The 18,375-nt window shown below is 42.2% G+C and overlaps 1 protein-coding gene across 18 annotated transcripts in view; it reads right to left on the bottom strand.

The window, feature by feature from the left end:
* Positions 1 to 7,345, bottom strand: part of RYR2 (ryanodine receptor 2) — a 719,935-nt gene extending 712,590 nt beyond the window's left edge. For all 18 annotated transcript variants that reach the window (XM_075126918.1, XM_075126917.1, XM_075126921.1 and 15 more), the window contains exon 1: positions 7,107 to 7,345. In XM_075126918.1, coding sequence (XP_074983019.1) covers positions 7,107 to 7,154 — 48 coding nt within the window. In that variant the 5' untranslated portion in view covers positions 7,155 to 7,345. The remainder of the gene's footprint in view (positions 1 to 7,106) is intronic.
* Positions 7,346 to 18,375: the final 11,030 nt, after the last annotated feature.

Below are 18,375 nucleotides of genomic sequence, written 5' to 3'. Positions count from 1 at the left end.
GTAGAGTCATTTTCAATGTTTCCCCATCTAGTCAGTTTCCCCTCTTTGGTCCTGATTCAGAAAAGCACTTAAGCATATGCTTAAATCTATCCTTATGCAAAAAAGCACCTTAAGTACTTTTCTGAACCAGGACCTTTGTGTGTACCTTTCATACAGCAACAGAGGTGAGAAAACCAACTTTTAAAAAAAATGATAGGTGACTGTGTAAAACCACAACACTTGGCAGGGGAACTCATAAGCAGATGTAATACTGAAACTGTATTAAACTCATATTTTGAAACCGACTAATTTACAAGCTAGTAGAGTTCTTTTAAATCCTATAGCTTTTAACTCCTGTGAGAAGCCCCACCCAAGCCCTTGATCCAACAATGAACTCCATACATGGCAGATTTTAAAATATATTTATATATTAAAAGGAATAGAAATCCTCATGCCTCAGGACATTAGTCAACTAACTGATGAGGATTGGAAAGCAACTTTCTTGAACCTCTCTTTGAAGCAGCTGATAAAGGCAACTCTGACACATAAGGCAGTGAAGTAGATTGATCACTGGTATGGTCCAGTAAGAATATTCCAATATTCACATCAAGTGTTCAAATACTTGAACCAGTTTGTAAGAAATCAAGGTATTTTTTGCATATAGTTCACAAACAAAAAGAGGGCTAAATTTGTTGGATAAGTTGTTCACTACTTATAGTCCATTCAGCTCAATTCCAAATCAGAATCTGAGCTCATATTTAGTGCTGACACTGCAGTGCAGTATTGGAAGGAGGAAGGTGGATACATTGCAATGCTAGCCATTCCATCCCTTTTATGAGATGCTGATCTGTGGTCCTTCATAACAGTCTCCGGTGAATATCCAGGAGTCACATATTGTGAGTCATAAAAGGTACCTTTTAAAAATTGACAAGAGTGTTCTGCTCAATGTACTCTCTCAATAAAACTGGTTCGAACACCCAAGGCTGTTTTTGAAAGGTTTGCTGAGTGTATATATGTGGCTGTGTTTTTACACATGGTCACTGCAACAACCAGAATCTAAGTCATCATCATAAACCACTTGAAGATACCTGGTATATGAAAAGCACTATAGAAAAATAATGCAGTACTACTGCTTTCCACTCTAGGATACACTTAGAAGAAATTCAGCTCATGTTTATTTTCCTTTTTATTATCTGTAACAATTTACATGAAGGCAAGATCTTGAAGATCGCATCAGCTCCTGTTGTTTATCTTCCCTGTATTTCCACAGTGGTTACTGTGAAAGAAAGACCTCAATTCAGGACAGCACTTTAGTACATAACTTAAGTATGTGCTTCACTTTAAATCTCATTTAATTGCTGTCCTGGAAAGGAATTTCCTGAATAGAGGCCAATGTGATCTTGAAATACTTGGTGTTGTAGCCCTCAAATGTTACTGGGCATGGCACTCTTTTAGACTCAAACTTAAATCCACACAAAACCTAGTGGTCTCCTACTGTCATGATGTTACAAATTGTTAAATTTTGACAGTGAAGTAATAAAGTACTTTATTCATGCTTAAAAAGTGAATCCTGCATAATTTCACGCTTCCTGTTGAAGTACTTTTTAAACTGTGTCTCTGATTTTGCATCCCTGTCACACTTTTTAAGGGCCTATTTCACATTTTGGCACTGGCAGATTGAGAGCTATACTGGAGAACTATAAATTCAGGTGGGAAATGAGAAGCAACAGATTTATTTTTTTTAAAAGACAAACATACTACTTCATTTCTAATTACCCTTTCAACAAAATGAAGGCAGGCTAAGTAAAGAGTGGAACACTGAGTGGAACACACAGATTCCATTGACCAGCTATATCGAAAGAAGGACAGGAGACACTTGATATGGATTTAATCAGGCCGCAACTTCATTATTAGATGTCTGGTACTACCCGGCAGATAAACATGTACAATGTAGGTAACCCCCTATTTATTCCGTAATTACCCAGGGGGCTTCCACCATCTCCCCCTCATTTTTCCATCCCGGTCCCTCCAGAAAAATCCATTGCCGGGACCTTACCATCCACCCCCAACTCATAGCTATAAGGTGGGCTATAAGAAAGGGGGTTTGGCTCCCTGCCGTTCCAACCATAGGAGCTCCAAATCCCCCACTGTTCCATCCCTTCAACCAGCACCTCCTTTTTAAGTCCTTTACCAGGCCATTTATCTGGTCACTGGATGCTTTCCCTATGGAGTACTTGCATTGACATCCGCCACAAGGAGGTGCCAGCAATTACCTTGGCCACCACCCCCACAACCCAGTCAGAACAAACATCTTCCAATAGCCTTTTGTATAGCAGCCCAAAACATGACCTGCCCCCCCCACACAAGTTTGATAGGTGAACCCCCATCCTCCCAAATGAACTCAGTTGCCCCTTGCACTATGCAAGGATCATTGAGGACTCCTACAACTGGGTTGCAAATGACATGTACTGCAGCACCCACCCCTTCCTGATGGGCCATATAAGTGACCAGCATTCCAGATCCTGAAATTGGAAGAACTTTTTACAACTTTCTTCATAGCTGAGCCATGTACCCAGAGCCAAGGATCTGCATGCCACCGCCAATCTGATATGCCAAGGTTCCATAGCACCGGCAGGATCTACTCAAGTTCGTCACTAGCTCCTGCCTGGTACAAGCCCTCCGCAATCTGTTGAACTGAAAACAAGACAGGCCATCCGCTATGCCATTATCCACCCCGGGCACGTGCTTGGAAGGAAAAGAGATGTTACGGCTTAAACATTGTGGCACAAATGCCCTCACTAAGTTCATAACCCTGCAATTCTTCAAAGAGATGATTCCGTTAGATCTTGAGAAAAGAGATTTGCTCGGGTTGTTATCTTTTTCTTTTAGGTATCACCGTTATTACAAGCATATTGATATTAGCTGCCTTGCAGCCTGTTGAGAGGGGTTGCAGCACTGCTGGTTTTGTTTCCATGTGTTGTAATTGTGTCCTGTTACAAATATCTGAAAGAAGAATCTAGCTCAAACTTTACAAAATGCTACAGAACTTGATATCCCACCAAAGTCATCCCTATTGCTTTTGGGGAGGCTCCTTGGGAACATTTAAATTACAACATAATTACCCCCTACTTTAGACATATGATTGCTCCCAAACTTTGTTTACATCACAGGTTAAATCAAATTCAGGAGGTGATGGCGTTGGAAAGCCTGAAAGCATCTTTATCCAATACAAAGGATACAGTTACCTAGCGCCCTCTTGAAAGTTTAAGATTAGCTTGGTTCCAGTGATAGTTTATAGCTCTGTTCCATAGGTCTTTCCTATGATGGTTTTAGAGAGTCCAGGTTAGGGTTGTCAACCCTCCAGGAGTGTCCTGGAGTCTCCAGGAATTAAAGATTAATCTTTAATTAAAGCTTGTCATGTGATAAAACCTCCACGAATACCTCCAACCAAAACTGGCAACTCTAGTCCAGGTTTGTACCAAGAAGATCAGCCTTTTCACATATGTATTATGGAAGGAGTCTGATTGTTAATATGAAAAGATTTCCTGTTCTTCTTCCCTGGAAGTCTGAATTACTTTTATTTCAGACAAATTATACATTCTGGTAAAGAATTTCATGTTATTTCTAACTGTTATGAGCTATAAACAGTTTATATTCTTGAATGTAAAGACTGACATGTGGATGTTTATTTTGTACTATGCATGCTCTTTTGTTTCTTAACATTAACAAGGATTAATACAGATGGGGGCTCTCCCCCCTCCCATCAAATCCATGCGGGGCACAAGCAACTGCATGCATGCATTTGATGAGGGGAGCCAGAAAAGAGGAGTTTGTTTCTGGCTGAAAATTATATATCTAATATAAGATTATTACCAAATGGAATGTTAAACAAAGTTATGAGTCTGAACACCGTCCATGCTGAGGTGTGAAATTCATAGGGCTAAAAAACATTTCCCTGAGGACTAGCCTAATGATACAGAAGCAGCATTCTAGTCCATGTCTCAAGGATTCTAAAGCAATTTTAGCATTGCTCTTCCAGCGACTCAAGGCAATAAAAGGTTACATTCTCCTCTCTAAATGGGATGTATCAGACTTGTTGCAAAAGGAATCAAGAATCCACACCAGCAGAAGTTTTGCAGGGAGCCATGCATGCAGCCATCTTGTCCAAAGAAGAGGTAGCAAACAAAGAAAAACAGGGAGATTAGACGAAGTAGGAGAGACTAGAGAGGAAAGGAACACAAAAATATAGATCAATATAGGGGACACACACAAACTCAATTTACTAGTTGAATGTAAAAAAATAATTTAAAAAAAAAATCAGTGGGAAAACTGTACTTGTAAAGACTAAAACCCCAATTTTCTCTCTTTAAATATAAAATGTCTAACATATGATACTGACATTCCAATGCAAAACTTCATTTATGCTGCAGAACCTTTCCAATTTCATCTAAAAAGTGACTTTTAAAAATGCAGCAGTGATTGTATACAGCAGTGTGCAAAGAATGCTAACTGAAGTGTAGTGGGGTTTATAGATTATTATCTGCTATGGAATTACCTGAACACAGAAAAGCATTTTACAGAGGATCACAGACTAGGTCCTTCATGGTATGTTTTATCTACCAAACCATTAATACACCCCTCTATCCCTAATAACCAATTGATTAAAAATAAAGACACCCAAATTGCATTCATTATCAGGAAATATTCAGTTCGCAAACTAAATATTTTATCAATCCCATGTAGAAAGTATTACAAATGAAATATTGAGCCCTGGGAGGTTAGTCAAAAATTGCAAACAATTGACTAAGACATTAGGGTGAAGCCTGTTTAGTATTTAAAAAACAAATGAGTTTTCCATCTCTTTTCATACAAATGTTCCCAGCGCAAGTGTACAGGGGAGGGAAAGGGGTAGATTGAGGATTAAGGCAGGTCACCATATAGAAACAATTTTAGATTGGTAATTCAAAACTTCACAAAAAAAGGAAATGTCTAATGCCCTTTTTATCTGTATGTCTAAATCCCTCCATCAAAAAACTTCCCACTTCTCCAAATTGCCACCTTCTTCAAGGTCATTTTCTTACCAGGCCAACATTCTAAGAATTTTTAAAGGATAATCCCAGGCTAGGATTGCCTCTTTATTGACAGCAGGACATCCGTTATCAGAAGAGTTCTTTTACGTAATGAGCTGCTCCTGTCAGGGTCTGTAGTTTTTAACATTACCCTATATGTACATAGTGTGACATTAGCATGCACATTGCTTCCATTTCCCCATTTAGCATTTCAGATAACACCTCCATGAGCTAAACTTAACATTTAAACCTGCAGTAAACCTGTAAGTGCACAGCTCTTCCAAAATATTTGTACCAATTTTAGCACCAGGAAACAACAACCAAACTCTCACAGACTGTGAAGCCATATCTTCTTTCAGAGAAAGCTGAAAAGCAAACTCAAATCTATTTGCCAGGACTGCAGTACATGCCACATAATATTAACAAGAAAAAAAGTGGACAGTTTTGTGTTCCCTTTTTCAACATTGCATAACAATTGTACTCTCAACAAGACCGGATGTTTTGATGGATTCAAAAAATATTTAGAGTAGATTATTCTTTTAATGAATCCAGTTTGAAGCAGACAATGTAATAAGAGAATTATCCAAACCAGCCTTCACAATGTTGAAAAATGATACAAACATGCTCTGCCATATACCAGCTACTTGAGTTGTTTCTCCTTTTTTCCCACGCACCTTTTTCTCATTACTTGTCACAAATCAAAAATGTTTTCAAAATGTGACTGTGCTAAATAAAAAGAAAAATGAAGTTTAAGCTACACCATACAGTTTCAATGTCTCCACATATGCAAAGTCTACACTGCTCTCAAAACTACCTAAATATTTGTGTATAGCAATATTCAAAAACACCTATTTGTAAAACTTGCTAGGACTTCGTGTATAAATAGCACTTGGGAGATGGTGCATGAGGTGAATAAAGGCAGTGGTTGATGAGAAATAGTCCAAAATAAGCATAATCAGCATTCATAATACAGAGCCAAACTGAGGGAAGAAATGCTTGGGCACTTTAAAATGTACTGCATTTAAAAAGCAAAAGAAGAAAAAAAAGGATGTTTGTGAAAAGATGTAAGTACTAATCCACCTTCAGTGATGATAATGCCTGCAGTTGTTCGGTTTTTTTGTGAGCAGGGGGTGTTTCTGCTTTTCATTTTGTTTTTGCAATAGGCACTACAGTTGCAGCTTTGAGGCTGAGCACTGCTGCTTGGTTAGTATCTGCAGTGTACAGAACAAGTCAGAGGGTGGAAGGGGAGCGCTGAAAGATACTTAGGGGGAAACGGTGTTGCTGCCGAGCCTGTGATGCTGCCTTGCCCGGCACCACTCATTCTCCAATTGTCCGCTAGCAAGAGCCTGCCCTGCCTCGGGGCTCAATCCAGGAGTAACCACAGGCGAGCCAAAGCCACCGCGCACGTTACTTTTAATTGTCACCGCATTGCTAACGCACAGCTGAGAGCCATGGCTGCTCCCTCGCGCTGCATTCCCACGCAGGCACCCGGCCAGCCACCCAGCCCAGCCCCAACACTTCTCTCCTTCCAACCACCACGCAAGGCGGGCCGCGGCTCCCCGGAGCGAGCCCTCCGCTGCCCCCACACACATGCACCCCGACACCGCTCAGTGCACGGCGACGCGTTCTGGTTTTCTGCCGCGGCGCGTGTGCGCGCCCGGGAGAGCCGGCGAGAGATGGGGCAGAAGGGGAATTCCCGGCAAGGCTCTCCCAGCCCCCCCCAACTCCCCCCGGGGAGTGGGGCTTCCCCAGCACCGTGGGCACAAGGCTCAAGCTCCCCCTCAGCCCCTGCATAGGCACGACGCTTGCAGGACATAAGCTCCCCCTAGTCCCTCCCAGCTCCGGGCATGCCAGGTTCTTCCCCACCCTTCCCACGCGCGCCAGGCACCCCTCGGCCCCCGCATAGGCACGGCTCAGGGAGCCCCCCTCAAACCAGTGCAAGGCGCACGCTCCCAGTGCAAGGCGCACGCTCCCCCTTGGCTGCCCCCCCACCACCACCACCACACCTATCCCCCTCCCCCGCGCGCCCCACAGCTCCCCGGAGCGCGCGGTGCTTACAGTTCGCAGGAACTGTATCTCGTCCTCGCCCTCGCCCCCTTCGGCCATGGCTCCCCCTCTCGCCCGGCGGCGGTGCCCGGGCTGGCGGGGCTGCAGCGGGGGGAGAAGCTCACGCGCGGCCCCGCGCCGGACTGGGGGAAGTGGGAGCGCCCCGGAGCCAGCAGCCCCAGCCCCGCTGTGCCGGTCTCGCTCTCTCTCCGCAGCGGGTTGACGGCGCTGCCCGATCTCCTCAGTGCCAGTGCCTGGAAGAGGAGGGATGTGATTCACTGCGGGGGGGGGAGGGCGGAGCTGCTCGGCTCCCCCGCTGCTGCAGGTGATCCGCAGCCGGCTCCCTCTGCAACGCAAACCTGCGGCCCAGCGCCCCTTACTGGCTACTCGACAGATAGCCTGTGGCTGCACACCGGGCCCACAGACAGTGTCACACTGCTGGTGTACCACACTGGACGTTGCGGGGCGGGGGGGGGCGTGCTGCAGACGGTGGGCAGCGTTTTCAAATGGCCACTAGCTGTGGGCGCCCCACTTCGGAACTCCCCGACCTCCCCCGCAGGGACCCGGTTTGCAAAGGTGCTGAAAACCCACAGCTCCATTTAGGAGCCTCTGAAACATTAGGCCCTGCCTGTCTCAAGTTGCACACCCAAAACTGAAGCACCCAGAAATAGTGGCTACTTTAGCAACTGGGACCCGTGGATGCGTATCTACACAAGGTTTACATATTTTTCTGTACGTATAACATGCACAGAAAATGGAGGGTCTTTTGTGTGTGTAGGCTTAGGGGTTGTGGGACTAGTGACCACTATAGTTGACAGGTTTCAGAGGAACAGCCGTGTTAGTCTGTATTCGCAAAAAGAAAAGGAGTACTTACAACATACTAATCCACAGAGGTCTCCCTGCCAACACTACAGAAAGAGGGATTCTAGATGGACTCCTCCTGAAGGTCGAAACAGCAGACTGGACAATAAATTGGTTAGTCTCTAAGGTGCCACAAGTACTCCTTTTCTTTTCACTATAGTTGAGTTTCCATTCTAACCTCCTGTTTTCAGTTGTTTCATAACTTTCAGAAACTTTCATGCTGATATTTTTTAATCTTCATCTCTGATTGACAATTTTTTTTATAATTATGATCAAAAAATTCTTTAGGCATTAGAGTAGGAGGATAGTCAAAAAAATACATTTTCCCTATTGTTTTAATTTTTTTTAAAATTCTTTTGAACTTTTTTGAAACAGCTCTAGCTACAAAACTGCTCTAACTGTGGAAAGTTGAAATTGGTCAAGAAGTACTCATTTAATAGAGGTGCCTTGTGATTCGGGTGAGTTTTGAGTTTTTGCAAATCACACTTCATGCACATGCACTGAACTGAAATGATTTTTAAACACACTTTAGACTAATGATAAAAATATGATTAGATTTCCTTGCTACAAATTTTAACCATATTGCAACCGGGTCTTCTGTTTTAACTATATTGTAATTGGGGCCGTTGACTAAGGACCCAATCCTCCAAATATACACATAAACAGCCATATTGAACTCAATGGGACTACTCATGTTTGTAAAGTTCTTCTCATGTGTAAATATTTCCAGGATTAGGGCCATGGCTAGATTGTAGTACATATACAACTTTCCGTTGTATCATTTAAGGTGAGCAGCTAATGGGGAAAGTGCTACACTTACTGCACATGTGAGAAGAGCACTATAAGAAAAGAATGGAAATTATATAAACAGCTCACAGAACCATCAAAAGGCTGAAATGTTTTGTATAATTTTCAGCAAAACATCATCAGGAAATGTACAAAGTAGCTAATAGCAAAGATTTTTCTGAATAACTGTGGGGAAAGAAAGATTAACTGTAATTGAAAATACTGTTTCATGAATCATTCACAAAGCAGCACTGTACACACACACACAAATACACTGCATATGTGTATAACATATGTACCCAAAACAAAAACTTATTAAGGCTGCTCAAGTGCATACAGTATATCATCAACACAAACATAAAAAACCCTGAAATCACTAAAGTCCTCAACCACCATAGTTTTGTCTTCTCCATATTATTTCCCCTCTCTCACACATACACACACACACACCCCTCCTCTCTTCACAAAATTTGCCACCTTTGACTCCAACCGAGTAGAAAGGTTAGAATTGTTTTCAAATTGTTTAAAATGTTGCACTGGTGTTGTGTTGAAGCAGGAGATTAGTGTGTATTGTGTAAGGTTTTAGTCAATTGTGTTGTGTTGGAAGATTAAGAGAGGGAATTATTTGCTAAGTGGAAATAACTTGTGATCGTGTTAGGAAGTTACTGTAATGTCTGTAGCAGTGCTATTTAGGTGAGGTAATGGGAAAAAAACACACATGCAATACCAAACTTTGTTAGTAATTGACATTTGTGGGTGTCAGTAAGGCTGCATGTTATGTGTGGAGCTGGAACACACCCACACATGTGTGTTCCTCCTACAGCTGTCAAGGTGCTTCAGTCCTGCTCTCCCTGGTGTGCATGGGGAGCAGCTCCAGGGGCTCTTGACACACTGCCATCCCAGACCTTGCTGGGGGGGCAGTTCCAGGTGCTCTTTATCCCCATCTCCAAGAAATGAAGGGAATCAGCTGCAGGGTCTCTTCAACTCCACACTTCTGTCCTGTGAGAACAGTGTTGGCTGCTCCCTCTACCCTAGCCTAAAACTTCTGTTGGCTCCTATGGGATAGAGAGCTCCATCTGTCTCCTGGAGCAGCCCTCATAGACTCATAAATTTTAAGACCAGAAAAGACTATCATCAGCGTTTGGTCAGCCTTCCCGCACATCGCAAGCCACAGAACCTCACCCACCCACTCCCATAATAGGCCCATAACCTCTGTCTGAGTTACTAGAGTCCTCAAATCTTGATGTAAAAGACTTCAAGTTACAGAGAATCCACCTTTTATTCTGATTGGATGCCCATCCCCAAGAGGTAGGGAAGAGGGAAAAGCAGCCAGAAAGGAGGGAGAAAGAGCCAAAAAAGCTTCTGGGCAGAACTAAAGATCTCTGAAGGCTGGAGTTTCTCATGTCATCCCCAGACTGGCTCCAGCAGAAGCCCAAAAAGCCCATTAGTCGTGATGAAATCAAGAGAGTGACAACACTGGTATTTATAGATGGTGGGCGAAGGTGAGGTGATGTAGCAAAAGCAAAATCCTGGCTGTCAGTTGCAAGGTTGGGATGAGGAGTTAAGTAGTGAGTTCCTGACTTTTAATGTTTATGGGGGTGGCTTTTTTAAAAGTTTGTTGTGTTTTGATTTTATGTCTCCAATGTCATTACAAGTTTAATTGACAAGTTTCCATCAAAACATTTTTTCCATGGAAAATGGCCTAACAAAAATATAATTTTTTATCTGAAAATGGAGTTTATAAAAAAAATGGATTTTAATTGAAAAACCAAAAACCTGAATACCATTTTTTTTCTTGTTGGCACCTCAAAACAGTTTTTGTTTATTAAAAAAAAAAACAGAAAAAAATTATCAGTTTTGGACGTTTGTGGGTTTTTTGTTTTGGGGTTTTGTTTTGTTTTTACAAAAATCCAAAAGATTTTTAAAAATTCAACAAAAGTGGGGGAGGAGGGAATTCCTTTTAGTAAAACTTTTTCATAGGAAAAGTAATTTCCTGACCAGCTCTAGTCTATGTCAATGCTGATAGTTACTCACATTGGGCAGCTATCAAAATGGAGGTCTTATAATCTGTTTGTCATATATAGCTCTGTTCCTCCTACTAGACCCCCACACAGCAGCACTCTTCCCCATGTCCTGCCTCAGAGCCCTGATTTTGCCTCCCCATATATGATCCACATCACCCCCCCCCCCCCAACTGGTCCCTTCACAGCCCTATTCTTAATGTTTTCCCCCATAGCCCATTCCAAAATATGTTTCTCTCTCACCCAACATTCCCAATCATGACCATGCCACCCTATTCCCCTCCTACATTCAGACATGAACATGCATCACCAACATTAATACATATCATTGTTTAAAAGCTGAATGTGGTAGGAAGTCAGGTCTCTCCACCTGAAACTTTCCTTTGCCAAATCACATCAAGTTTCCTAAAGGGAGAAAGTGGCTCAGAAATAGAGTTGCTACCTTTAGTCCTGAAGCAATTCAGCTGCAACACTTCCCCTTCTTCCACAACTTGAGTGAGAAAAGGAGCATCAGTGTATGAAATGCTTCCTGATGCTGCTACCTTGATACACTGAGACAGCAGAACTATAGAGAGCCCTTGGTACGCCAATGCGTGAAAGACAGGCCCTTGCTCGCACTGAACAGCTGCTGCTTGCTGTGCTGAACATCCAAGACCTCAGCACCCAAGCAACAGTGTCTCTGTTGAGATACATCAGTGTGGAGACCCATCATACTGTTAGTGTATGTTGTTAAATGTGCAATGTGGCCAAGTTAACATTACTGTGAGAACCATAACATTTTCATTTCCTGGATTTTGAGCATATGAACTCATAACCTTAATATTATATTAACATAAGTCTTTTGAGTACGGGCATAGATATGTCTATCTCTCTAAAACAAATGTCCCAGTGCAGGGGAGCCACCACAGAGTTTCTGCCTACAGTATTGGTCAAAGGCATTGTGCAGACCCTGTTGACAATACAGCCTATAAGAAATTCACAAGTTTTTCTTCACTTCCTGTCTCTAGTGGCATAATCTACTATATGCACAAAATAAAATATAAATATTTTCTTTTTCTCCCAGCAAAAGGGTAAAATAACTTGAGGACAGAGTTATAAAATTATCCAATCTAAATAATTCTGATACAACCAAAAATACATCCATCTTTACTATTGAAACTAATACAAGCCTGAAAAATGCTTATGCTACAATGGCTATCACAGTACAGAACCACTGATTTTTTTTTTTAAGTTCTGTGTGTTTACACCTATATTAATTTCATGTTCTTAAAGGTAAGGAATCAAACAGTACTGGTATGCATGAGACAGTACAAACAGACACAGTCCAGACCTTCTCACACTGCTCTGTCAACATACCTCAGAGCTGGCTGACAACACTTCTGATAAACCCTGAGCAGAGAACCAGTTAAGATGAATTGTGTAAGACAGTGAGGGATTGTTTCTCCACCCACTTACACCATTACAAATCAGAAGTCAATGGAGTATAAAATCTGTGCCTGTAAGATCAAAATCAGACCCTGACTCTTTTGTCCTGTGGACAAATGGTGACTAGGGAATAGAATTAGAGGATCAAACTCTTTTCCAAACAAATTTAAAATAGGATTTCATTTCAGATTAGCAACGGTTAAAGACTGGGGATGATTAGGTACCTAGAGCAAACAAAGTAATATGCCTGTTTACCTAGTCAGATTTAATAATGTATTGCATTTTTGTTTTGTTAGTGTGTTTGTACAGCATCATGAAAATGTAAAGCACTATATAATAATATTACACTATTGTTTAAATGTTATATGTACAGGTGCAAGGCTCCAGATATACGACACATACACACAAGTATATTTACTTTCGTATGTTATCATCTCAAAAAAATAAAAGTGAGGTTCTTTTCTTTTTTTATGGGGATTCTGATGTTCGTAGATAGATTCATAGATACTAAGGTCAGAAGGGACCTTATGATCATCTAGTCTGACCTCCTGCACAATGCAGGCCACAGAATTTCACCCACCCACTCCTGTGAAAAACCTCTCACCTATGTCTGAGCTATTGAAGTCCCCAAATCGTGGTTTAAAGACTTTAACTCACACAAAAGCAAAGTAGTACAGAATTAAGATTGAAAATGCACTCTTAGCCCACTGTAGTATGCCTAATTACAGGAAATATCTCCCAGTACTATGTGTTGTACAATGTGTAGCAGTGGGTTAGAGGGATCCTGCTTCCTATTGTGACAAATGAAGCTGGTGAGTCTGTTGCAAGGTATAATGTGGAGTGCACCTGAGGCAGTGCCTGAGACTCTACAACTGATGTGGATAGACTGCTGAAATGAGGACAGACACACAAATGGTAAACACAGGGGGAGGTGCCATCCCCCCCATCACCCATACCATCCTGTACCAGTGTAGCCACTTCGTTCATTTTTATAATTTAATTGTGTTATTGTTGTGATTAATTCATATGTTATGTCATATAGAATCAATGTGTGATGAATAAGTAGGATAGGATTATAGAGGTATAGTTAGGACAAATAGTTAGGAGTGACAAGTCTGTGTTAGGTATATAAAATGTAAAGCCATAATTCAAGGCCTATAGGCTAAGGCCTATAATATTTCAGCTTAGCCACATTAGGCTGCTGCCTAAGACTGGCCCTATGCCAATAAACCCAAAAGATTACTACAAAGGAAATGCCAATAGATGATGTTACAGAAAAATAGACTGCAATGTACCCATCTAGCTCACAAGACACCTGATCGTAACATCACGGGAAGTTCTGTTCTGACCGCAGGTTACCATGGGAATGTGTTCATAAATGTTAATAAGACGCTAATAAGAAAAAAGGGAACTAAGAAAACACCCTATGAAATGTGAAGCACCCCAAAATTTATGGGGTGGGGAAGTATGCATAAGGAAAAGGAGGTTTGGAACCCTCATGCAGCCCTACACAAACCACAAACTCTCCCATCACACACACCCCAGTGGTCATACCAACCAAGATGAAGAACATACCAAGAACCAACATGTCATCTGAAGGTTCAAGTGGTGTATCTACATCCAAACATCCCAAAGCACAAATACAGCTACCTACTGAAGAACCAGCATTTCCACAAACTAAGGCAATTCCTGATGTTTGTCAGTCAAACTTTTCCCATTTATTGAAGTTACAAAAGACGACTACTGGTGCACCTCTTGCAAAAAGCTTACGAAGAAGGAAAGTTTCCCACTGCCGCGATTGGTAAAACTGGAGGAACTTGGTGTGCCAGTCCAATCAGCAAAGCCAATGCTGACAAACTACATGAAAAGGCTGCAAAACACCAAGCCTCCAGACTGCATCGACATTCAGAAAGCCTTATAAGCCAGTCATTGTCAAAGCCAGTTTTAGAAGTACTTAATGAGGCTGTTAAGAATGCTGGAGATATAACACAGTTTATGTGAACCAACTTGACTGTTGCATCATACTTTAAGCAAGAGATACCACACACTACAAACTGGAGGCCAATGTTAAGTGCATTGCCACTTATTAACCCTGAAGTTGGACACTGGTTCTGGTTGAAGCACTTACATGAGAGGAAAGTGATCAGGAACAGTCAGCATGGATTCACCAAGGGAAGGTCATGCCTGACTAATCTAATTGCCTTCTATGATGAGATTACTGGTTCTGTGGATGAAGGGAAAGCAGTGGATGTATTGTTTCTTGACTTTAGCAAAGCTTTTGACACAGTATTCTTGTCAGCAAGTTAAAGAAGTATGGGCTGGATGAATGCACTATAAGGTGGGTAGAAAGTTGGCTAGATTGTCGGGCTCAACGGTTAGTGATCAATGGCTCCATGTCTAGTTGGCAGCCGGTGTCAAGTGGAGTGCCCCAGGGGTCGGTCCTGGGGCCGGTTTTGTTCAATATCTTCATAAATGATCTGGAGGATGGTGTGGATTGCACTCTCAGCAAATTTGCGGATGATACTACTCTAGGAGGAGTGGTAGATACGCTGGAGGGCAGGGATAGGATACAGAGGGACCTAGACAAATTGGAGGATTGGGCCAAAAGAAATCTGATGAGGTTCAATAAGGATAAGTGCAGGGTCCTGCACTTAGGACGGAAGAACCCAATGCACAGCTGCAGACTAGGGACCGAATGGCTAGGCAGCAGTTCTGCGGAAAAGGAGCTAGGGGTGACAGTGGACGAGAAGCTGGATCTGAGTCAGCAGTGTGCCCTTGTTGCCAAGAAGGCCAATGGCATTTTGGGATGTATAAGTAGGGGCATAGCGAGCAGATCGAGGGACGTGATCGTTCCCCTCTATTCGACATTGGTGAGGCCTCATCTGGAGTACTGTGTCCAGTTTTGGGCCCCGCACTACAAGAAGGATGTGGATAAATTGGAGAGAGTCCAGCGAAGGGCAACAAAAATGATTAGGGGTCTGGAACACATGACTTATGAGGAGAGGCTGAGGGAACTGGGATTGTTTAGTCTGCAGAAGAGAAGAATGAGGGGGGATTTGATAGCTGCTTTCAACTACCTGAGAGGTGGTTCCAAAGAGGATGGTTCTAGACTATTCTCAGTGGTAGAAGAGGACAGGACAAGGAGTAATGGTCTCAAGTTGCAGTGGGGGAGGTTTAGGTTGGATATTAGGAAAAAAATTTTCACTAGGAGGGTGGTGAAACACTGGAATGTGTTACCTAGGGAGGTGGTAGAATCTCCTTCCTTAGAAGTTTTTAAGGTCAGGCTTGACAAAGCCCTGGCTGGGATGATTTAATTGGGGATTGGTCCTGCTTTGAGCAGGGGGTTAGACTAGATGATCTCTTGAGGTCCCTTCCAACCCTGATATTCTATGATTCTATGATCTGTGACAACCCACATTTTAGAAGAGTTAAATGCTTATAAATTGGACACCAAACATTTAATGGAGCTGAAAACTTCTCTAGACATTGTGGAGTACAAGCTTTGCTTTGAGAAAATTGTAAGTCTAATCTCTCCTATACACACTCCAGAGGCCATTTTAACTTCAATATCCAAAAAGATAATGGAGCAGATGATTAAGCAATCAATTTGCAAATACCTAGAAGATAATAAGGTGATAAGTAACAGTCAGCATGGATTTGTCAAGAACAAAGTATTTCAAACGAGCCTATTAGCTTTCTTTGATAGGGTAACAAGCCTTGTGGATGGGGGGATGGGAAGTGGTAGGTGTGGTATAGCGAGTACACTTATAAAGTTAGTGGACAATACCAAACAGGGAGGGGTTGTAAGTGCTTTTGAGGATAGGATTAAAATTCAAAATGATCTGGACAAACTAGAGAAATGGTCAGAAGGAAATAGGATGAAATTCAATAAGGACAAATGCAAAGTACTCCACTTAGGAAGGAACAATCAATTGCATATATACAAATGGAAAATGACTGCCTAGCAAGGAGTACTGCAAAAAGGGATCTAGGGTCATCGTGGATCACAAGCTAAATATGAGTCAACAATGTAATGCTGTTGCAAAAAAGGCAAATATCATTCTGGGATGTATTAGCAGGAGTATTGTAAGCAAGACACAAGAAGTAATTCTTCTGCTCTACTCCATGCTTACGAGGCCTCAACTGGAGTATTGTGTCCAGTTCTGGGCACCACATTTCAGGAAAGATGTGGACAAATTGGAAGAAAGTCCAGAGAAGAGCAACAAATTATTAAAGGTCTAGAAAACATGACCTATGAGAGAAGATTGAAAAAATTGGGTTTGTTTAGACTGGAGAAGAGAAGACTGAAAGGAGATATGATAACAGTTTTCAAGTACATAAAAGGTTGTTACAAGGAAGAGGGAGAAAAATTGTTCTTGTTAATCTCTGAGGATAAGACAAGAAGCAATAGATGTAAATTGCAGCAAGGGAAGTTTAGATTGGACATTAGGAAAAACTTCCTAACTACTAGGGTATTTAAGCACTGGAATAAATTGCCTAGGGAGATTGTGGAATCTCCATCAATGGAGGTTTTTAAGAGCAGAGATTTTAAGAGCATAGGCACCTACTTCATGGGTGCTCCAGGGCTGAAGCACACACGGGGAAAAATTAGTTGGTGCTCTGCACCCACCGGCAGCCAAGCTCCCTTCCACTCCCCCATGGTCCAGCTCGCCTCCGCCTCCTCCCCCTCCCCTGAGCATACCGCATCCCAACTTCTCTGCCTCCCTCCCAGTGTGGAGGAGGTGGGAGAGGAACAGAGATTTGGGGAAGGAGTCAGAATAGGGGCAGGGAGGGGGAAGAGTTGCAATGGGGACTTTGGGGAAGGGTTTGGAATGGGGGCAGAAGGGGGCAGGGCAGGGGTGGAGTCGGGGTGGGGCTGAGGGAAGAGGGGGGTTGAGCCCCCACCGGCGTGAGCAGAAGTTGGCACCTATGCCTGTCAGGGATGGTCTAGATAATACTTAGTCCTGCCTTAAGTGCAGGGCACTGGACTAGAAGACCTCTCAAGATCCCTTCCACGATTCTATGATCTACTCACCTAGCACAAGTATGAGCTGCAGAATGTTCAAAAAACATTTAAAAAGCCACAAACTTAATGTCGTCATTATACTCTTTTTTTTCAGCAAGAGTCCAAAAAGACTGAACATCTTGGAAAAAATAGAAGATGCTCTGGGACTGAAGTTCAAATTAGTCCAACCTGGAAAAACTGTCTGGTTTTCTCATGAGCAATTCTGCGCTCTTGTCTTAAAATTACTCCAACCGTTATTACTGGCTTTGGAAAGTATCTACCAAGATGGGACAGATCTAAATAGGCTGGTGAACTACTTTTCCTACTACATTCAGAGAAGACAATCGCCATTCTCTGTCTTGTAAGTCTACTGCTGAAACCACTTGGTTCATTAAACAATGCCATCCAGGCATCTGCTACAACAGTAGTAGATCTTTGTCCAGCAATTTAAGCTAAACTTGGATCAGTCAGAGAGATATCCATTGAAAATGGAATGGGAGAAGCTAAGACTTCAATCCAGAACTTGACTAATGAAGACAGTTATATTGAATCCTTAAGTGAAGAGGAAAGAAGTGTTTGTTAAACCAGCTGAAAGAGTACACAGACTTGATTTTTACAAATCTACAACAGCAACTTCTGGATTCTACTCAATCTCTACGTAGCTTTTACAGATGCCTGTCTTATAAAACGCAAACAGTTGAATAGAGTGAGTCACTACCAGCAATGGGGCTGCTGTGTGACCAGGAAGAATCGAGAATCTGAACACAAAGTGGAATGTCATATGACAAATGAATGAAGATTTGACTTCAACTTCTTTTTTATCATCACTAGTGGCTTGACCCGATCTTTATGCTATGTTTCCTGTGATGAAAGAAATAGGAATTCATATTTTGCTACTCCCAGTCATGACAGCAACAGCTGAGCATTCTTTTTCATCATTGAATAAAATTTTATGTTCTGAAAGAAATCACCTTCTGCCTGATCATGGGACTGAAGTAATGTGCATATCTGTAGAAGGACTGGAATTACAATGCACACGAGAAGCCACCAAAAATGAATGCACTGCATTCGAGAAGTTTATTAACAGAGTTGTGCAAAATTACAACAAGAAACCAAGAAGGATATAGATGTAGTGTTTCATAGAAGGCTTGAGTAGCCAAATATAATTCGTGTGATGCCTTTA

The sequence above is a fragment of the Caretta caretta genome, chromosome 3 (assembly GCF_965140235.1).
Source record: "Caretta caretta isolate rCarCar2 chromosome 3, rCarCar1.hap1, whole genome shotgun sequence".
NCBI classification, from domain to species: Eukaryota; Metazoa; Chordata; order Testudines; family Cheloniidae; genus Caretta; species Caretta caretta.
The sequence above is the reverse complement of the archived record's forward strand: the minus strand, read 5'-3'. Positions and strand labels throughout refer to the sequence as shown.